Source organism: Peromyscus californicus, unplaced genomic scaffold, assembly GCF_007827085.1.
Source record: "Peromyscus californicus insignis strain IS unplaced genomic scaffold, ASM782708v3 Scaffold_7__1_contigs__length_154581171, whole genome shotgun sequence".
Lineage (NCBI taxonomy): Eukaryota > Metazoa > Chordata > Mammalia > Rodentia > Cricetidae > Peromyscus > Peromyscus californicus.
Window position 1 is genome coordinate 107,712,612 of NW_026294595.1, and position 22,074 is coordinate 107,734,685.

Here is a 22,074-nt window from a genome sequence, read left to right on the forward strand (position 1 = left end):
GAAAAGCAATTGTTATATTTAAATTTTAATCTTTTTATAGGATGAAATAGAAAGAAAGGGGAGCATTTTGGTGGATTTTAAAGAACTGACAAAAGATGATGAACTAACTAACTCGATACCAGATATAGAAAATGCACTAAGAGATACCCCTGAGAAAACCTTGGCGTGTATGGGCCTGGCAATACACCAGGTATGTCTGGCCAGCGTTTGAAATGGAGATGCCGTAGTGTCAGTCCTTTTTAATAGAACTTAAGGAGTTCAGACCTCCCCTAAGAGACAACAAGATCAGCCTACATACAGTTTACTTGAATCATTTAATCTTATTAAAGATACAGAAGTCGTACTTCCTTTGTGAGGAGGCCTCTGATTTAATATGAAATACCGAGCAAGCATGGTGTCTGGAACTTGGAGCAAAAGGACTGCCCTCAGGTGGAGTTTCTTTGGCATCAGGGAAGTCACTTATTTCCCTGCGGGTCCCCTGGGTAAACTGGAAGTAACAGTTGTTCTGTGCTTGCATCAGTTTTTCTCAGGGACAGAGGTCACAGCACCTAAAAGCACCCACAGAAGTGCTACAGGGTCAGGGAGCAGACCCAGGACAGGCACAGATGAGTGCTGCATGCCTTCAGAGGTGGGGCAGAATGGGAAAGCTCAGGGGAAGGTGTGGGCTTTGAGAGCTCTTGAAGGGATACAAAGAAGCTGGCCACGGCAGGGGAGGTCAGGACATGCAGCTGCAGTGGACACATCATCACACAGTTGTGCGCACCGCTGCGAGCCCTGCACTGGCAACCTTGCCTCTTACCTTCAGGCTCATCCAGTCCGTTATTTCTCTAGCCAGGTAACCACGGCACCCCTTTACCTCTCTAACATGCTCCTAATCACAATTCCTTTCCATCCTTCCTGCTCTGGCTTGGGCTGAGGCATGGCCTACAGAAATTTTTTTAGTGGAACCCAGTGGGTAATGGCTTTGAGGGTCGTTATTTTATTTTATGTGTATGAGTGTTTTCCCCACATATATGTGTATATTGTGTGTGACTAGTGCCCAAAGAGGTCAGAAAAGGGCATTGATTCCTCTAGACCTGGACTTATGGATAGTTCTGAGCCACCATGCAGGTGCTGGGAACTGAACCTCAGTCCTTTGCAAGAACAGCAACTGTTTTTAACTGCTAAGCCATCTCTCCAGCCCCTGCTGTAAGGACTTTTAATGTTAAGTTTATTTGGGACAGAAGGTAGGGATGCTGAAGTTTTCTGGTTCAGGTGCAAGAAGATCCCAAATAAAACAATCTACTGCAGAATATATGGTCATAACGAATTATCGGTCTTTTAACCGACTATCACAGTACTGTTTATTTTTTTCTGAGCTGTTCATGAACTTTGGGCTATCTATGGGAATTCTGCTTACAGAATATTTACTTTTCAATTGTCGACTAAAGGTATTAACCAAGGATCTTGAACAGCATGCCGCAGAATTACAAGCTCAAGAGGGATTGTCTAATGATGGAGAAACAATGGTAAATGTGCCACATATTTTTGCAAGGTGAGAAACTTGATGCTATTTTTTTCTTAACAATTTTTTGATTATTGTACAAACAAATGGGTTTCATTGTGAAATATTTATACATACATATATCATTATTTTGTTTTTACTTTCCTCCCATCCCCCACTGGCCTCACTTATTTCCCCTCTCAGCCTTTGCCAGGACCCCTTCCTCCCCTTAAATAGTCCCCACCTGAGAAACAGAGGCAAGCTTGTCTCTGTAGGGAGTCTTTCTATGTCCCACCAGCTGGCTCCCTTATAACCACACGAAGACGTATTACTAATTATGAAAGCTTGGCTGATAGCTTAGGCTTGTTTTTAGCTAGCTCCTATAACTTAAATTAACCCATTTTTATTAATCTATGTGCTGCCCCAAGGCTCATTTGCCTCATTTACATACTGTCCATCCTGCTTTCCTGCTTCTTCCTTGCGACTCTGCCCTTCTTCCCAGCATCCTCTGTGTCTGGAAGTCCTGCCTAGCTATTGGCCATTCATCTCTTTATTAAACCAGCCAGAGTGACACTTCTTCACAGTGTACATGTCTCAAAACAACAACAAAACAAAGCAAAGAGAGAGAAGTGGAAAAAAATTGAAAAAAGTTAGAAACCCCAAAGTCACTTTATCTATAGAATTTTCCTTTTGGAATTATTTTTCCTTTCTTCTTCTTCTTTGTTTGTTTGTTTGTTTGTTTGTTTATGTGTTTTGGTTTGGTTTGGTTTTGGTTTTTCAATACAGTTTCTCTGTTAGCCCTGACTGTTCTGGTACTCACTCTGTAGACCAGGCTGGCCTCGAACTCAGAGATCCACCTGCCCCTGACTCCTGGGTTCTGGTATTAAAGGCATGAGCCTCCATAGCGGCTTCCTTTTTCTTCTTTAATTATCTCCCTCCCACTTCTCCCTAGACGGCAACATATGGGATTTAGCATTTTTCATTTTTTTTTTTTTTTTTTTTGTTTTTCGAGACAGGGTTTCTCTGTGTAGCTTTGCGCCTTTCCTGGAACTCACTTGGTAGTCCAGGCTGGCCTCGAACTCACAGAGATCCGCCTGGCTCTGCCTCCCGAGTGCTGGGATTAAAGGCGTGCGCCACCACCGCCCGGCCAGCATTTTTCATTTTTAATAACATTTAACTCGTGAGATTTCTGGGACAAATTCTGTGGCTGCTCCCAAAGAAACTTGTGAAAATACAACTCTTTCTGTTCATTGTAAGTTTAGATAGGCACATTCTTGTTTTATTTTTAGAGTGTACAACTATGAGCCCTTAACACACCTCAAGAACGTCCGGGCAAACTGCTATGGAAAGTACATCTCCATAAGAGGGACCGTGGTTCGTGTCGGGAACATAAAGCCTCTTTGCACCAAGATGGCTTTTCGTTGTGCTGCATGTGGAGAGATTCAGAGTTTCCCTCTTCCAGATGGGAAATACAATCTTCCTACAAAGGTGATACGTCCTTTAACTGACTTTGCCTTTGATCTTCTTTAGAAAGGCACATCAGTTTACATTTTTTCCCAGTGTTTTTAGCTAGCTAAACATTTCCCAGTGTCTTTGAACAGAGCTGTCACAGAGCACATGGCCTTACATTTAGAGCTCAAACCCACAGGACTTTATTATTTCTCATGATTTCTTGGTTTAGAAGGCTGGAAGAACCCTCACCTGGGTAATTCTGCCTCTGTCTCTGTGGAGTTGCCATCACATGATGGCAAGAGCTGGTAGAGTGAGGTATCCTGGCTGAGCACCTTTCTTACGGACTGGTTTTGGCTTTTCACACATATGAGGGCAGTTCAGAGCTTGTTGTCTGCTCATGGCTGCTGACGGCTGTTGTGGAAAGAGATCAGTTGGTAGGCAGAATACTGCCTTTCGTAAGCCAGCCTTGCAAATCATGCTCCGTCACTCTGTCACAGTTGAGTGGAGTCAGTCACAGACTGCCCTGATTCCAGGGGAGGAAACTGACTCCGGCTCCCGATCAGGGAGTTAATACTGTTGCATAACTGCTACAGTGCCTTAAGTTTATAAATGCATCTTCAGCTTCAAACACCCAAAAAGTGACTTCAGAAGACTTGAACACAGTCTGCATATACAATGAGAATTACCAGTCAAGTCAAAGGGGGCTGGAGGAGAGCCGAGGGTTCATGAAAGTCCTTAACGAAAGACTTTTCAAAAGGAGAGGACTGAGTCAAAGCACATAGACTGAAGGAGAAGGGGCAGTCAGGGAGCCCAGGACTGGGAGAGTTCCTGGGCACAGAGGAAGGAATAAGTACCTGATACAGAGCTAATGGGGAGCTTTGGCTACTCACAGCAAAGCGTAAGTACAGAAAATGAGAAGGGTCAGCTAGAGAAGGACCAGGAATGACGTCTGAAGATTGTAACAAGAAGTGGGTGAGATTGTAACTTAGTACCGTAAGATGTGGCCATGGCTTACAGAAGCTGGGTGTCAATCTTGTGTTGCAGTGTCCTGTGCCCGCATGTCGAGGGAAGTCATTTGCTCCTTTGCGCAGCTCTCCCCTCACAGTCACAACGGACTGGCAGTTGATCAAGTAAGCACTCAGAACAGGAAGTAAAGAGGAGTTCTCATTCTGCTGAGAAAATCTATGGTTTTATTATGTGTATCGTAGCATTTGGTCTGCAAACAGTGCTTATTTGATGAGCCTGTGTTTTAAAATGATAATTATCTCTTTGAAATTGATTGGTTACTCGGTTCCAGAAAGGATGCAGCTATTACATCCCATAGCTACTGAGAAGTGGTTCATTTTGTGTTTAAATGTTGTGATTCGTTTCATATTCCATGATGGACTGTGATTAATATTGAAGTTTTAGATAATCACTTGAAACTGGGCTATTTTATGACATGTTCTCATTTTCTTTTCAGCATTTTATACCATTTACTGTTAGCTTATTTTGCTTTGTTTTACAAGTAAGACATTATTTCTATATATATTTTTCAAAGAAGATTTATTTTTATTTATGTGTAGTATGTCTACATGAATTTATGTCATGACTGTGTGAGTACCCGAGGAGGTCAGAAGAGGTACATCAGAAGCCAGAAGATTGGCATGGGATTGAACCCCCTGGGGCTGTAGTTACAGGCAGTTCATGAGTGTTGGGAACTGAACTTGGGTCCCCTGGTAGAGCAGTAAGTGCTCTTAACCATTGAGCCATCTCTCCAGGCTCCTCTTTTATGTATTTTTCATCTAGTCATTCCAGGTTTTTTGATTATATGTCCATGACAACCCCTCCCCCCAACAAAACAGTCTGACAGCTCCTCAAGTCTCTTTAGTTATTTTCCTGCTGTTAGTGGGAGGTCCAATGCTGTTCCCACTCTCCTTCCCTTTAGGGTGCTGGGCTCCCCGCCCCTTTTGTAATCTCGTCATTTGTGCAGTTAGGAAATGGTGAAGGGATAGTTAGTTGTCTTCATGCCCCTTGACACTTTTTGTCCCAAGTGTCTTTAGCTGTCCAGTGTACCATCCACTGCTTTCTGGACTTCCAGTCAGATGCATCCCTCACATTACCCATAGCCTGTGTTTGCCTTATCCTTCCAGTTTTCTGCATGCTTTCCAAATTGAGTTGGCTCTTTGTTGTATCTTCTCTAGAAATGTTTGCTTTTTATGTGCTTTGTTGTTATTGTGTTGAGACCAATTTTGTAACCCTTGTGTAACCTTGTACCCACAATTCTGTCTTAGCCTCTTGAGTACTGGGGTTACACACACACACACCACCCTGACTTACCCTGGTGATTTTAACTTAGTGATCTCATGCTTGTCCTCCCTCTGTTCCCATCTCAGAACACTTTTTATTTTTATTTTATGACATGCTCTTAGAGTCCTGTTTTTATTTTCTCTTCCTTGAATTATTGCCATTTCAGAGATCAGGTGAGAAATTGTTTGGAGAGGTGGGATCGTCTCTGCTGCTGTCTGTGGGTTGGAGTTCTTTCTCCTTGAGCCTTCTTCCTGAGTAAGATGGGAGTTCTGGTTACTCTGAGTGTTCTTGAATTGATTCGAGTGTCTTAATGCTGAACTGAGGAGGCTTTATTCTGGAGTTGAGATAGCCTCAGGGACATCTTAGCTCCCCTCTTAGAAGGAATTTGTCCATTTCTGTGGGATAGTGCTCTACTGCCTGATGGTAAATTCTCATTCTTTCCCTGCCTGATTGCCCACTCCTTCCAAAGAAATTCTAATCACTTACTTCTGTACTGTCTCTTGCTGCCCACCCCCGACTTTGAGGCTCTTGGGGCTCTGCCGGGAACTTAGGTTGCCACTTCTCTGTCCCCTTGTGAGCTTTGTCTGTGCGGTCTGGATGTCACCATGCTTCACCCATCACTCCTGTACGGTTTGCTCTTTTCAGAACTTTCACTAATGCCTCACTTGTTGACGCTAATTGTACATGCTCCAAACTTGTCTTCACTTCTGTGGTGAGTCTTACTTGTTGGATTCTTGAGGGATGCTAGGGAAATGAATGCGTATGTTCCTTCTGCCCTCCTGAATCAGAACTGCTGAAGTAATTTTTGAAATGCCATTGAACTCCTTAAAAACCAGTCTGCCTTCATGTAGAACAGCAGTGTGCAGATCCTGGAAAGTCACTGTGTTGAAGAGACAACTGAATGTAAGATGTGTCCTAACTGAAAACTGTTGAATGCCTTAGAATACAGGAGCTGATGTCTGACGCACAGAGAGAAGCGGGCCGGATCCCTCGAACAATAGAGTGTGAACTTGTTCATGATCTTGTAGATAGTTGTGTCCCAGGAGATACAGTGACTATTACTGGAATTGTCAAAGTCTCAAATACTGAAGAAGGTATGTTGTAACTTTCTTTATGACTGTTTCTCACCAGTGGTATGTTAGATGTTAGCTTTTTTCTCTGTGTAAGATACTTCTGCATCTCAAATAATTTAGGAATTCCTTGTTTCTATGTATGATGAAGTGTTCTAGTCCTCAGGAAGCTGTGGTAGAAGGATTGTCACAGTTTGAAGTTAGTCCTGAGGCCTTATCTCTAAAATGTCTCAAGTGAATGAGTAAATAAAGTCACTGAGTCATAAATCTTGTTTAACAGTCTAGTTGTTGTATAGAAAATAAAAACAATACATTTAATATTTTGGATTTTCAGGTTCTCGGAATAAGAATGATAAGTGCATGTTCCTTTTGTACATTGAAGCAAATTCTGTTAGCAATAGCAAAGGACAGACAGCACAGACTGCAGAGGACGGTTCTCAGCATGGGACGCTGATGGAGTTCTCACTTAAAGACCTGTATGCCATCCAAGAGATTCAGGCTGAAGAGAACCTGCTGAAGCTCCTAGTCAAGTACGTCTCAGTGACCCGAGCCTTTGTGTGGATATGCATGTCAGCAAGCTCTTGGTTACTTGTCAAATAGTCAAAACAGTCAGCAAACTTGAGTCCATAGGCCTCATGTAGCTCTCTGTCTTTTGTTCCAGGGCTTGTGAGGGCTTTTGTGTTTTTGAATGGTTAAAAAAAAAAATGGAGAGTACTTCAGACGAGATCGGGCGTGTTCAGGGTGGTATGGCTATAGACTGAAGAGTACTTCATTACACAAAATTATATGAAAGTCGGGTTTCAGTGTCCATAAATAAAGCTTTATTGGAACAGAACCACGTTCAGTCACTTACATGATATCCTAGCTGCCTTTGCACTGTGTGACAGAAGTGAATAGTAACAAGAAAAGATATTACACGGCAAGGGGTGTTTATACTTAGGCCTTTTTAGGAAAAATGATGCCTAGCGTAAGTGATGACTGTCTCACACAGAAGTCTGCTGTGTCGTTATTCATTTGTAATATACTCACCATACTTGATGTAGTATGCTTTTGGCATTCTGGCAATTTGGGGGTAATTTTGAAGAAATGAGGAAAATCAAGACACTACATAAAAGGTTACCTAGGAGAGGTGAAGGAAGGAGACTTGGAATGTGTTCCATGAAGAAATTGATCAAGGCTTTGGGCTCCAGAGTTGAGTCTTTCTTTCTGCTTTTTGTATGTCAGTTTGCCAACTGAGGAAAGTTTTGAGTTACTTGAGTTCTTGTCCTTAAACTCTTGGGGTTTCCCAGCCAGTAGCCGCCCTGACCTACTCTGGGAAGCTCGTGCTGTGATAGGGTTGGCATGTGTGAGCCACCTAGGAGTTGTCTGAGCAGGCGGGCAGTGCCCGGGAGCAGCCGGGTTGGGGCTCAGACACCTGCCGTTCCTCTTACGGCTGTAAGTGAGGCAGCCGCTTAGTGGCCCTTCGGCACCACTCACCAGTTCGCCTTCCTTCCCTTCTGTCTTCGTGTTTGTGACTTCATCATCCAAACTAAAGGTTTTCGAGGAATTCTCTTTCACTTTATTAATCTAGCAGATTGGCAGAGTAGGCAGGCTATTTTTTAGCAAGTTTTTAGTGAAACACACCACACCGGATTGATTGGCATGTTGTTAGTGGTTGCTTTCCCCACTACAAGTTGAGTGCTAGAGCCTGAGTCAGTACAGTCTACATCCTGGACCTCTAGTTTATTGACCAACACTAGATACCAAATGGAGGACCACAAACAGAGAAGATAGTATTCGAATTGTCAATATACAGCAAGTTAGGTTTTAGTTTAGATTCCTTTGGAAGCAGCAGTTTGGTTAAGTGTCATTTATTTGGGAGAAGAGCTCAGAAGTAGCAGGAAGGCAGGAGAAACACAGACAAGGGATGGCAGCCGGTCTGTGGTGCCCTGATGAGAATGCCTCCTGGGGACCTACAGTTGAGGAGCAGCCCAGCACTTCTGTCCTGCCCTGTGTCTACTGAGGATGCTTCTGTGGCCATAGAAAAGTCTGATAGGCAGGCACAGGTGCTTGGGAGGAAGCAGGTGGCAGTTAGACCAGCACGTGGTAAAGATTAGTTCAAGGGGCTCCGGGTTCTGTTTACATTTATTTAAACAGGAGGAAGATTAACACTTTTCTCCTGGCTACCCTGTCCATTTTGATTTGTTCCTTACAAAATGGACACATGCAAATACTGTGTGCATGTGTGCACATGCGTTATGTGGACATCAGGTGTTCCTTGTGTTTCTCTATTGCTAAGCATTTTACCCAGTCTCTCAGTGAACCTGGAGCTTAGAGGTTGGCTGGGCTGGGCAGTGAGCACCAGGGATCCTTCTGTCTCCACCTCCACAGTGCTAGGATCACAACTTTCCACTATACCTGTGGTGTTTTTGTTGTTTTGGGGGGGGCATTATTTGTTTGCTTCTTTTTTTCTTTTTTTTTTTTTTGAGACAGGGCTTCTCTGTGTAGCCCTGGCTGTCCTGGAACTCACTCTGTAGACCAGGCTGGCCTCAAACTCAGAGATTTGCCTGCCTCTGCCTCCTGAGTACTGGGATTAAAGGCATGTGCCCCCAGCACCCAGCTTATACTTGTTTTTTTAACATGGTTCAGGAGTCTGAAATCCTTAATCTTTTGCAGCCAACACTCTACAAGCTGAATCATCTCTCTAGCCCTTGTAGCGCTATTTCCTTGTATTCACATTTTTCATCTGACCCTTTTGAATTGAACTGAAAAGAAATGAAATTTTATACCACCTTAAAATACTAACCTTTGTGCTGAGCTCACTCATTAGTGTCCTTTTGGTAACTTGACTACACAGGTCTAAAGATATGTTCAAATAAAACAAGGAGTTCAGGAATGTGGGAAACCTGAAAATAGTGCATTTTAAGTGTTAATTCTGTAAGATCAGCTGTATATTGAGTTACTTTAAGATGTTTTGCAAGCACCCCCTCAGAGGTATGGATTTTAAAGTATTCTTCCCTTTATAGATTAAATAAGACTTTAATAAAGTTTACAGTAAGAATAAAACTTGAGGGGTTTACTTAGTGTTCCCTTTTGGACACTAAGTAAAGGAAATTAAGCAAATTGTAAAGTAGATCTTCTAATGGACCTATGAAATTTAAGTTAGAATTTATAAATTGTATTCTATTTTTCAGCTCACTTTGTCCTGTCATTTTTGGTCATGAAGTAAGTATATTACTTGACTTTCATTCCAAAAGCACATCATGTTGGCAATATTAATACGAAAAAGTAACGAGAGTCTCTTACCATATTAATATTTTAATATGAATCATCATTCTCTATAAGTTGATTATGTGGGAGGCAAATAATGGCCCCCTGGACCTGTCGACAGTTACTGGGAATGGACACCTATGGCAGATAGACAAAGTAATTAGACAGACACCAAGTTAAAGTAGGCTCCAATAGGTGCTTCTCACTTGGGAATGGATTGTTGCCATACAAAGTTGCTCTTAGCAATTTCTAAGATACCACTGATTTATATACTTTTAGTCTTCGTTTTTAATCATTTATGTTATAGAAGTTTGTTTCTAGATGTTTTTGTTTTTTGAGACATACCTGGCTTTGTTTCTTGACTTCATTGTAAAAATAATAATAATAAAGTTCAGTTATGTTTAAAAGTATCCTGGCTGGTGGTATAGCTTAGGGGTGGAGCATCTGACTAATTAGGCACCAAGCCTTGGGCTCCATCAGCACTGCGAAGGGGAAGTCTTCTCCAGACAGACAGGTCATGCTGTAACCCTGCAGGAATGCCTCTTGCTAGTCATCTTGATGTTTTTCTTTTTTGTTCTCTTCTTCCACACAAGCTTGTTAAAGCAGGTTTGATGTTAGCACTCTTTGGAGGTAGCCAGAAGTATGCAGATGACAAAAACAGGATTCCCATTCGAGGAGACCCACACATCCTGATTGTTGGAGATCCAGGCTTGGGAAAGAGTCAGATGCTGCAGGTAGAAAATCAATTATTTAGTATTTTGCCTTTTGCTTATATAATACATGAATAATTGGCAGGTGGGCATTTCTCAGCGCATAACATGTTTGGGTTGCAGAGGATCTAGTTTGTCTAGGGGTATAGAGGAATTGGAGTTTGTGTGAGTAATACGTTGTGTATCTGGCCCTATTTTCACATCAAGCTAGCTTCCTGCCACACGAACCACATAGGCATCCGGTTGTGGCGATATGAACTGATGAAATGCCATTTTTCTTCTGCCATTATTGCACCTAGTAATGCTTGGCTAGTCTATTGTGATGTGACTACAACAATGAACAGAATAGCAAAGGAAGTAAAGCTAGGTTGTGTATTCCTTCCATACAAGTACATAAGCATCTTGTTAGGGCTTCAGAATATTCTGGTAAAGGTAAGGGATCTCTGTATATCGCCACCATTTCTCTGAATCCAAAGCAAAACAACTTTCCTGACCAATCAGTTACTAGCCACCAAAGAAGATTCTGTCTGTCTCAGCCGGAGCCTGGCGGTGTGTCCCTCTTGGGTTCATGACTGCTCTAGAAGGTACTGTTTGTTAGAAAGCTTGTGCTTTTTTCAGAGTCATACCCAGCAGTGTCCTTCTTCAGGATGCCCCCAAACTCCCTCCTTCTTGCAGTCAGTCCTGTGCTGATGAATCTTTGTCTAGCAGTTGAGCGCTCTGGATGTATATCATAGTTGTCTTTGAAACTCTTTGAAGATAGGCAGCCTGCAGCTGGTGCTTATATATATGCAGTGCTCCTAGAGGTGGTCCTGATGTGAGACAGGACTGCTTTGATTTTGCCATTGCATTTTCATCCCCCCACCCTTCACATGTGTCATCTTTATTCCCTGTGGTTGAATATTAAACCAGTCTTTTTATTTTTTTTTAAGATTTATTTATTTTATTATGTATACAGAAGAGGGTGCCAGATCTCATTACAGATGGTTGTGAGCTGCCATGTGGGTGCTGGGAATTGAACTCAGGACCTCTGGAAGAGCAGTTGGTGCTCTTAACCTCTGAGCCATCTCTCCAGCCACTAAACCAGTCTTTTTAATTCCTTTAAAACATTGCATCCTTGTTTGGGTCTCTGGCCAGAAGAACCTACTTTAATCTGTTCTGAGCTCTTGCAACAGCCTGATATCTGTCTGAGGCAAGAATTACCTAGTTATAAATGAAACAAAGTTTATAGTAAAAGTGAAAGCAGAGGCTGAAGAGATGGCTCAGTGATTAAGAGCACTTGGTACTCTTGTAGAGGACCTGGATTTGGTTCCCAGTACCCATGTAGTAAATCACAACTGTGTCTGGTTCTAGTGGATATGACGCCCTCTTCTGGCCTCCACAAGCACTGCACACATGTAGTAAACAATACATTCATGTAAAACACACACACACTATATATATATAGTTTTTTTTTTTGAAATAGGGTTTCTTTGTTTAGCCCTGGCTGTCCTGGAACTCTCCTGGTAGACCATGCTGGCCTCGAACTCACAAAGATCCGCCTGCCTCTGCCTCTTGAGTGCTGGGATTAAAGGCATAAATAAATATTTTTAAAAAGGAAACGGTACATCCAGGGATCTGAACTGTTGAAGCTTTCTTCTGTAGTTCGTGGCATTCTGTGTTTGTATTTTTTGAATAGGTGTTTATAGGTAGAAGCCTGCTTTAACCTTCATGGTGTCTGATTGTATATATCTTAAAATTTTATTTATATGTGTTGTTCACAGTGTGAAACATTTTTTTTTCTGGCACTTTTTTTTATAACTTGGAAGTTCTTCTTGGTAAATAAACAGTTCCAGAATATATTTATTGGTCCTGAGAAAAATTTAATACCAAGCAATGACATTGTTAATTCTATTTTAAACCTAGAATGATGCTTTTAAAATCCTTGGTCAGGCTGGGGAGTTGACTCAGTGTCTAAGAGCAGCACCCATGTAAAAATCTGGGCATGGCTGCACATGCCTGTAACCCTCGGGCTGGTGGGGTCAACCCCAAGAGCTCACTGATCACAGTCTCGCTGATAATGGTAAACTTCTGGTTCAGTAAGCAGCTCTGTCTCAAAACAGTAGAGAGTGATGGAGGAAGACAGTGACCACACACACATACCCACAACACACACATATACCACCACCAACGAAAGTGGAGGGTGATAGAGAAGGACATCACACACACACACACTCATAAAACAATACAAACATTTTTAAAAAGCTGTAATATTAAAGTCCACATTTTTTTTAAAAATTAGACCAGCGCTATCAGGAACCACTTAACATTTATATTCCTACTTCCCTCTGAGCACTTAGTAATCTACCCTACTCTGCCTGTTTCCACTCCTGAAGCTCTGGGATTATGAATGTTACACCGCTTTGTCCAGCTTTTACAAGGGAGCTGGGCATCTGAACTTAGGTTCTCATGCTTCATGGCAACAAACCTGAATGATTCTTTTAAACCTTTTGTTTTTAATAGGCAGCATGCAATGTGGCGCCTCGTGGTGTGTATGTCTGTGGAAATACCACCACCAGCTCTGGGCTGACTGTAACTCTTTCAAAAGACAGTTCCTCTGGAGATTTTGCTTTGGAAGCTGGTGCCCTGGTACTTGGTGACCAAGGTGAGAGACAAAAAGGGATTAATAATTCTGGGGCTTAAAAACTTAAAAAACTTCAGCCAGGCAGTGTTGGTGCATGCCTTTGATCCCAGCACTCGGGAGGCAGAGGCAGGCAGATCTCTGTGAGTTCAAGGCCAGCCTGGTCTATAAAGCGAGTTCCAGGACAGCCAGGACTGTTACACAGATAAACTCCATCTCGAAAAACCCTAAAAGCAAAACAAAACAAAGCCAAACCCCTTTTTCTTGTTGAAGCAGTGGGCTTGCTGTGTAAGTCAGGTTCCCTCAGGAGGTAATCCTCCAGCCTCTGCCACCAAAGTGCTGGAGTTAGAGGCACTTGCCTCCCACCTAGGCTTAATTTCTTCCTTTCAGTGAATTTAGTTTGAGAGCCATTTAGACAGCACTGTCCTAACCAGTGGATTGACAGTGAGTGTCAAATAATAATTGAACATAGAGTGCTATCATTTTTATTTCTTTTATACAATTGAAGCTGGTTTGTTTTCACAATCTTACAGCAAATAGATGTCAAAGTTAAATAATCATAAAATATGGATGGTTTCTACACTTCCCACTTAATAACCCTGTCACATTTGTGGACATTTGTTTTGGAGTTTTATGGTAAGTTCCTGTGGAGTAGGAGTGGACTGTTCTGTGGACTACCTCGTTCCCATTGCTTAGTGTGTATGTGTACAGTGAGAACCCACCTGTTGAGCATTACTGCTACTTAGCTCAAAATCATTCTAGTTACCTTAAAACAGGAAAGAAGATGGATGCCATCTTGTGTTCTAGAAGAATTGCCCTAAGAATTTAGAGCTGTGACTTAGTTTTCTTTATTTAACTCCATCTTGGCCGCCTTCTGCGGCAGAATCTGTTCTCATTAACATGACCACCTTTCTTTCTAGCAGCTATCACCATGTTTCACTTGACTGCCTCTTGCTGGCCAGATAAAATGTAAGCTTCCCAAGGGCAAGGGGATTTTATCTTTGTGGTGCTATTCAGCATGCCTGGAACATGGCATCCGTGTACAACTGATAGTCAGCAAATATCTACTGAAGCAGATGTTCGTATGGTGCTCATCGGAAGTGGCAGTGCCTTTCCTAAGGTCTCAGGTGAAGGAAATAATGCAGATAAGGGCACTTAACTGTCAGGCTGCCAGGCTAACATTTGATAATTTTACATTCTAGAAACAAGTGGAAATAATCCCTGTGCAGTAACTTCTGCCTTACAAAAAGATGCTTTTGTCTGTTTTTCTCCTGTGCGTGTAGGCATTTGTGGAATAGACGAGTTTGATAAGATGGGGAACCAACATCAAGCCTTGTTAGAAGCCATGGAACAGCAGAGTATTAGCCTTGCTAAAGCTGGTGTGGTTTGCAGCCTCCCTGCAAGAACTTCCATTATTGCTGCTGCAAATCCAGTTGGAGGACACTACAATAAAGCCAAAACAGTTTCTGAGAATTTAAAGTAAGTCTCTGTGTGCTGTGAGTCAGTAAGGAAAAGATAATTGAGAATATTGGTGTGTAGCCATGGAAGTTACAGGTCTCCAGTAAATTTGCAGAAATGTGCTTAAGTCTTGAAAAACTGAGGTACCACAGAGAGCCTACTAGACTGGCAAAGGTTTTAGATGCAGTAATCAGTGTTAAGGAGTGAGAAAGAATCCTCACGTGCTCCACATGTTGAAACCTTGTATGATTGTGTACATTGTGTTTATTTTGGCCACTCTATGCTTAGGAAATCCTGATTGTAGTTAACAACTCCATAGACATGTTTGTAGGATGTGTATTGCAGCTTTATCACCATCAAAAATCAGAAATAGTTTAAACCTCAGTAAGACTGAACAGTGGGAAGCAGCAGTGAGAAGCAAGTGGCTTTGTAGACCCTGATAAAGGACCCTGTCTGCTTAGCTGGGTAAGAAGGCCATGTCATGGACTTTTCAAGAACAAGGTTTGCTTTGAGTTTGTGCTTCCTCTTTTTTTTTTTTTTTTTTCTCCTGAGACAGGGTTTCTCTGTGTAGCCTTGGCCTGGAAATTGCTCTGTAGACCAGGCTGGCCTTAAACTCACAGATTTCAGCCTGCCTTTGCCTCCCAAGTGCTAGGATTAAAAGTATGAACCACCATGCCTGGCTTGTGCTTCCTTTTCTAATTCATTTTGTGCAGGGGAACACAATGTGTATAAAAGAAAAACAGACTTAACTGATACAAATGAGAAGACAGTACCTCAGGAAAAACTAGGGCCTTATGTGTAGTTGGGGGCAGCTTGTTTCTTTCTCTTTTTAAATTTTCTTTTTTTTTTAAAGATTTATTTATTTTTATTTTATGTGTATTGGTGTTTTGCCTGTGTGTCAGAAGAGCACATTGGATCCCCATGGAACTGGAGTTACAGCTGGTTGTGATCTGCCTGTGGATGCTGAGCCATCTCTCCAACCCCTTCCCACCCCCTTGTTTTTGAGATGAGGAATCTCACTGTGTTGCTCAGTGCTGGTCCTAAATTCATGGCCTATCTTTGCTATCTTTTCTATCTTCTCTAGTCTTTAGACGCTACAGACATGTGATCCAGCAAATGTTACCAATTTATACATCTTGAGCCAGGTGTGGTGGCACACGCCCTTAATCCCAGCACTTTCAGGCAGAGGCAAGTGGATTTTCCATGAGTTCAAGGCCAGCCTCACTTGGCATAGTTAGACCCTATGTCAAAAAAACCTCCAAAATAAATAGATAAATAAAAATAGGGCTGGAGAGATGGCTCAGAGGTTAGGAGCACTGACTGCTCTTCCAGAGATCCTGAGTTCGATTCCCAGCAACCACATGGTGGCTCACAACCACCTAATGAGATCTGCTCCCTCTTCTGGTCATACATGCTGTATACATAATAAATAAATAAATCTTTAAAAATAAATAAATAAATAAATATAATAAATTTTTTTGCCAGGTGGTAGTGGTGCACACCTTTAATCCTAGCACTGTGCAGGCAGAGGCAGGTGGATCTCTGAGTTCAAGGCCAGTCTGGTCTACAGAGCTAGTTTCAGGACAGCTAGGGCTATACAGAGAAACCTTCTCTCGAAAAACCATAAATAAATAGTAATAATAAATTTAAGAAATGTATGCATCTAAAATAGAAATTGTTTGCAGTAAGGCTCGTTAAGGAAAGGAATGGCTCAGTTGCCTTTAGCCTACTGGGTATGGGGGGGGGGGGTTAGGACTTTGTTGGTCTTTTCCGTGTCGAACACACAGATTGCAAGCCCAGTGCCACTTTGAGATCTTTGGCAGCAGTTAACTCTGCAGCTCACACACGATTGAGCCTGTATGATAATAAGTATTCAGAGACGGGTAATACCTGGGGGGCTCTCACCAACCTAAGACAGAGCGCCTGTGTGACCTGGGCAGGCATCTCCATGACGGGTAAGGTGACCTGCTGACGTCCCACGCAACCTAAGTCAGAAGCTCATTTTTTAGTAAAAGGGGGACCTGTAGGGCCCTGGCCCCCGTTTTGGGTAACTGTTGTCTTGCTTGCTGACCTTGACCTTGATATCCTCCCTATGCTAATTCCCTGCCGGGTTCCACCCTCCTGAATGCTTAAACGAAGTTCCTTGTCTGTGTATCCTGCATAATGGGCGTTAACAGCTTAGATGCAAGATTGTAAAACATCGGTAGCGAACTTCTGCCCTCTGGGGTTCTCCCATTGTGCTGTATTTAAGACCTCCTCCCTCCTTCAATAAAGGACATTTGGGGGGAAAAATTTATACTGTATCAAGCTGATAATAGAAAAATAAATAATAAATAAAAATGAAAAAAATAAAAAAATTAAAAAAAAAATATTGTCAGGCCAGCAGGATCAATGGGTAAAACTTCAGTTCATAACCAAGTCCCGTAAGTTCCACATGTGCTTCATGGTATGCGTGCACATGCGCACAAAGAAAATATTTAAAAGTAAAAAATAAAACACAGTTGTGCTTGGAGATTTGGGGTGTCTTTATCCCTGCCTCCAACGAAGTCTTCTATTTGTGGATTTTCCTATAATGAAATTCTATATTATAAAGTCTGTATAATCTTGTTGAACAAAACCTACAGTGGACTTGGTTGTTTTTAGCATAAGCCTTCTTTGGTGGTTTCATCAAAATCTTTAAACACTTTAGATTGCTTTTTCTTTTTACAAATAGAAACTTCTCCTGATTGATGGGTTCGGTATGATGCCTAAATCTTTACTTTGTTATTTTTATGGGCGTATAGATGCTCTTTTTACAAAAGTAAGATTTTGCATTTAAGTGGAACATGAGTACTTGAGAGACAGTGTTTTGATGAGACAAGCTATAAAAGCAGGGCTGGAGAGATGGCGCAGCAATTAAGAGCACTTGTTGCTCTTGCAGAGGACCTGGGCTTGGATTCCAGCACTCACATAGCACCTCACAACCATCCTTAATTCCAGGTCCAGGGCATCCAACATTCTCTCCTGACTTCACAGTCACCGGGCACACCTCTGGTGCATAGACACATATGCAGGCAAAAGAGAAAACCACCGTAGAAAAGAGCTCTGAAGGCACTGATACCTGTGTGCAGATCTCAGTGGCTTTGCTGTATGGTGGGGGTTGGAACTTGTAGCTATACTGAAAGCTTATTTCCTTAACTGAAAGCTTGACTGTTGTTTATTACTAAACAGTTCCTTAGGTTTTTCTGTTTCCGTTCCAAACATTGCTGCTTCTTTCTTCCCTGCTTCCTAGGATGGGGAGTGCCCTACTGTCCAGATTCGATTTGGTCTTTATCTTGTTAGATACGCCGAATGAGCAGCATGACCACTTACTTTCTGAACACGTGATCGCAATCAGAGCTGGGAAGCAGAGAGCCGTCAGCGGTGCCACAGTCGCTCGTGCGCTTAGTCAGGATTCCAACGCTTCTGTACTGGAAGTGGTTTCTGAGAAGCCACTGTCAGAAAGACTAAAGGTACGCCTGTTTCTTAATCATTTAGTTTCATTCCATGATGCTTTGGAATCATCTAAACCAGTGGTTCTCAAACTGTGAGTCATGACCCCTTTGGGATTGGCTATCAGATATCCTGCATATCAGAAATTTACATTACAGTTCTTAACAGTAGCAAAATTAGTTATAAAGTAGCAATAAAATAATTTTATAGGGAGCGAGCGAGCCAGCTAGAGGCTGTTGGACGGCAGGAGCGGAGCAATGCCTAAATCAAAGGAACTTGTTTCTTCAAGCTCTTCAGGCAGTGATTCTGACAGCGAGGTTGAAAAAAAGTTAAAGAGGAAAAAGCAAGTTGTTCCAGAAAAACCTGTGAAGAAGCAGAAGCCTGGTGAGACTTCTAGAGCTTTGGCATCTTCCAAGCAGAGTAGCAGCAGCAGAGATGATAACATGTTTCAGATTGGGAAGATGAGATACGTCAGTGTTCGGGACTTTAAAGGAAAAATTCTAATTGATATTAGAGAATATTGGATGGACTCAGAAGGTGAAATGAAACCAGGGAGAAAAGGTATTTCTTTAAACATGGAGCAATGGAGCCAACTGAAGGAACAGATCTCGGACATAGATGATGCAGTAAGAAAACTGTAAAATCTGAGCCATATCAAACCTGTACTGTTGTAGTTGTTTTAATCTGTCTTTTTACATTGGCTTTTGTTTTCTAAATGTTGTTTTCCAAGCTGTTGTATATTTGGATTGCAGAACAATTTGTAAGGTGAATACTTTTTTTTAATGTGCATTATTAAAATGTTCTGAGTGAAGCTAAATGTCATCTTTATTAAAGAGAATTGCATTGTGCCCTCTACCTAGTGTAAAATAAAGTCAGATCATTACAATCTTAAAAAAAAAAAAAAAATAATTTTATAGTTGTCTCCACACATGAGGAACTATATTGAAGGGTCGCAGTATCAGGAAGGTTGAGAACCACTGTGCTAAGGCAATTGGCTTGAGAGCTGTGACCATAGTGTTTGGTTTATTTGGAGAGGCTTTTGGAACTTCTTTATTTACCTAAACAAGCTAACTTTTTTAGCTTTTTTTTTTTTTTAAATCCTACTCTAGGTGGCTCCTGGAGAGAAGACAGATCCGATTCCACATCAGCTGTTGAGGAAGTATGTTGGTTATGCACGGCGGTACGTCCACCCCAGGCTGTCCACAGAAGCTGCTCAGGCTCTTCAGGACTTCTACCTGGAGCTCCGCAAGCAGAGCCAGCGCATGAGCAGCTCACCCATCACCACCAGGCAGCTGGAGTCTTTGATCCGTCTGACAGAGGTTTGCATTTCCTACATTCATGCTTTTTGTGGCTGGAGGAAGAGGTGGGGAACTTAGCCTGATGACACAGCCTATAAGCTCAGTTACTCAGGATGCTGAGGCAGGAGGGTTGCAAACTGAAAGCCTGCCTGGACTACAGAGTGAGTCCAAGGCTAGACTAGGTTACTTAATATAAGACATGTCTCAAAAATCAACAGAGGAGTTCAGTGGTCTTGAGTGCTTGCTTAGCATGTGCAAGCCCTAGGTTCAGTCTCCAGTACTGTAAGAGAGGTTTCGTGTGTGAGTGCGTGCATGCGCGCGTGCATACATGCAGTACTGTAAGAGAGGTTGCGTGCGTGCGTGCGTGCGTGCGTGTGTGTGATGATCTCCTTTGATCAGTTTTGTCTAGGAGACATTAAAAATTTTTTAAAAAAGGATGAATAAAAGAGTTTTTAGAAGATTAAGTCACTTTTGTAACATCTCAAAACTACAGATTTCTTTCTAAATATAGGACCAGTTATGCCAAGCAATGTCAATTTTTTTTAATGACACTGTAGATTCCTGGAGTGTCTGAAAAATGGTTCGATTACCTAGAATCCTGGGCTTCCAAGTTGAGCATATGGGAACATGGAATATGTTGAGTATTTTGACTCGGTGATTTGATTGTGTGACAGGTCTGGAGGCATAGGCAGCCTTTCTAAGAGCAGCACTGTTTGTCACAATGTGTGGTGCTCCCAGTACTGCTGCAGTTAAAATTAGCTGCCACGAATGCTAAGGTTTTTTTGATCCTAAAATATGATTGACTCCTCCGGTATTTTAACTCAAATAAACTGATTTCCTGAAAATAAAAAGCAAGGACAAAAACATATCTTCATAACCAAACTTCATGAAATGAATACTCAGGAAAAAATGTTAATAGGTAAAAATGAATTTTGGCTGTATTTTAAACTATTTGTACACTTCTCTAATTTTTAAAGACATTTTTATTCTTTGAGAATTGCACACATGCATACAACATATTTTGGTCATACTCACTCCCAGCCTCCCCATACAATGAATAATTAAGCTTAGATACAACACACTTACATAGGTAATGGTGACAGTGTTTATCATTTATTGTAAAATAGTTGTTTTCTTTCATAGGCACGAGCAAGGTTAGAGTTGAGAGAGGAAGCAACTAAAGAAGATGCTGAAGATATAATTGAAATTATGAAACATAGGTAAGATTGATGCTGATTTTACATATATGGGGGGCAGTGCACACATGTGTGGACAACCGAAGTCAGTGTTTTCCTTCCTCCGTGTGTGTCCCAGGGATTGAACCGACATTGTCAGCCCTGGCAAACGCCTTCACCTGCTCAGTCATCTTGCTGGCCCTTTAGTTTTTATAGGACCTGTTTTTTCCCTTTCTCTTTTTCTTTCTCACCTCCCTACTCCCATCCTCACTCCCTCCTTCCCTTCCTCCTTTCTCCCTATCTCCTCCCCTCTCTGTCTTTCCTTCCTTCCTTTTGGTGTTTTTGATAGGTAATTTCTATTTCTTCAGGGTAAATCATATAGATAATGAATTTGCTTCATGTCAGAATCAGGGTGCTTTGCCAGTTCCTCTCTGACCCTGAATAACAGTTCTGTACAGTTGAACAAGGGTTTTATAGTCCAACTTCAGGCTGCCCCGACAAGTTACACCACAGTCCACAAGGTGGCTCGGTGCAGTGAAAGTATTTGGCATGCAAATCGGATGATTTGACTCCTGGAAACAATATAAACGTGGAAGGAGAGCCAGCTCCACAGAGTTGACTTCCACACTTTTGCCATGGCATGTGTACACACAATAATAATAGTGTTCTGTTACTGCTAATTAGTGCATGTTGGTGGACACTACTGTCTGCCAGATTTGATGATGTTAAAGGCTGCGTAGATCCCTCTTCCTCTGACTCATTCCATAAACTGAGATCAGATCTGTTGTGGGATATTTGTACACTGTGTGAAGATGTATTGCTGTGATTGGTGTAATAAAGAGCTGAATGGCCAATAGCTAGGCAGGGAAGGATGGGCAGGATTTCTGGGAAGAGAGAGGAAGAGGAGGAGGAATCTAGGCACACAGATTATGCTAGAGAGACACCAGGGAGATACTGAAGAGGTCAGACATACAGTACAGAGTAGAGGTAACCAAGCCATAGGGGAAGAACATAGATTAATAAAAGTAGCTTAATTTAAGTTATAAGAGCTAGTGGGAGAAGCCTAAGCTAATGGCTAAGCTTTCATAATTAATAAGAAGTCTCCATGTTGATATTTGTGAGCTGGTGGTCCCAATGAGAAATACTACTACACAGAACAGAAGTCACAAAGACGTTTTAGGGTCTAGCAGTCATACTGTTCTTGTAATTAATTGTTCGGGAGTGTGGTGCCAATGATTACTCTCTCCCTCTCCCAGTAGGGAGGCTTCACCTTGTTTTGCTTATGTTCACTATGGTTCTGGTCTACCTGTGGTTTCTTCCCTCTGCTTATGGGTAGAAGGGCACCCTGCTGTCCCCTAAAGTTGAGCAATAATCTGCAGCCTGTTCTCTGCTTTTATAGGCAGTCTGTGGAAGAGAACCTTCTCTTTAATTCAGTTTGTCAGCAACAATGGGAAAGAATAGTTTGATCAAGTGGTTAGGATTACGTAGCGTTATCAGAGATTGAGAGCTGTCTAAACACATCAAGTTCAGATTTGTTAGACTAACATGCTTTCTTGGTCTATGAGAGCAAGGACCTTATCGTGTTTACCAGCGTCTTTCCAGGGCCCACAATCATGGCTAGCATGTGATATTAAACATACTTCATTAATTCATTAATTAAAGTACATTCTTTAAAAAGTTTGCCCTTTTATAGTTCCTATCTCTTCTGCTTTATTGAAACCACCATTAATGTGTTATCCTGTGAAATTACATTTTTAACTGGGAAGCAGAAGCCTGAACAAGAAAAATCTGAACCATGACAT

At 41.9% G+C, this 22,074-nt stretch overlaps 2 protein-coding genes across 4 annotated transcripts in view; both read left to right on the forward strand.

Annotated features, from left to right (window-relative positions):
- Positions 1 to 22,074, forward strand: part of Mcm8 (minichromosome maintenance 8 homologous recombination repair factor) — a 30,005-nt gene that overhangs the window by 3,750 nt on the left and 4,181 nt on the right. For all 3 annotated transcript variants that reach the window (XM_052725113.1, XM_052725114.1, XM_052725112.1), the window contains exons 5-17: positions 41 to 190; positions 1,431 to 1,534; positions 2,773 to 2,971; positions 3,980 to 4,065; positions 6,167 to 6,318; positions 6,629 to 6,824; positions 9,468 to 9,498; positions 10,137 to 10,277; positions 12,753 to 12,894; positions 14,154 to 14,349; positions 17,600 to 17,819; positions 18,909 to 19,118; positions 20,241 to 20,317. In XM_052725113.1, coding sequence (XP_052581073.1) covers positions 41 to 190; positions 1,431 to 1,534; positions 2,773 to 2,971; positions 3,980 to 4,065; positions 6,167 to 6,318; positions 6,629 to 6,824; positions 9,468 to 9,498; positions 10,137 to 10,277; positions 12,753 to 12,894; positions 14,154 to 14,349; positions 17,600 to 17,819; positions 18,909 to 19,118; positions 20,241 to 20,317 — 1,904 coding nt within the window. The remainder of the gene's footprint in view (positions 1 to 40; positions 191 to 1,430; positions 1,535 to 2,772; positions 2,972 to 3,979; positions 4,066 to 6,166; positions 6,319 to 6,628; positions 6,825 to 9,467; positions 9,499 to 10,136; positions 10,278 to 12,752; positions 12,895 to 14,153; positions 14,350 to 17,599; positions 17,820 to 18,908; positions 19,119 to 20,240; positions 20,318 to 22,074) is intronic.
- Positions 18,013 to 18,610, forward strand: LOC128101757 (activated RNA polymerase II transcriptional coactivator p15). Its single transcript, XM_052725115.1, has one exon. It carries the CDS (start codon positions 18,057 to 18,059, stop codon positions 18,438 to 18,440), a length of 384 nt encoding a protein of 127 aa, XP_052581075.1. The 5' UTR covers positions 18,013 to 18,056; the 3' UTR covers positions 18,441 to 18,610.

Bases quoted from the DNA above. Each gene is read 5' to 3' on its own strand.
- LOC128101757 (XM_052725115.1), top strand. From the start codon at position 18,057: ATGCCTAAATCAAAGGAACTTGTTTCTTCAAGCTCTTCAGGCAGTGAT.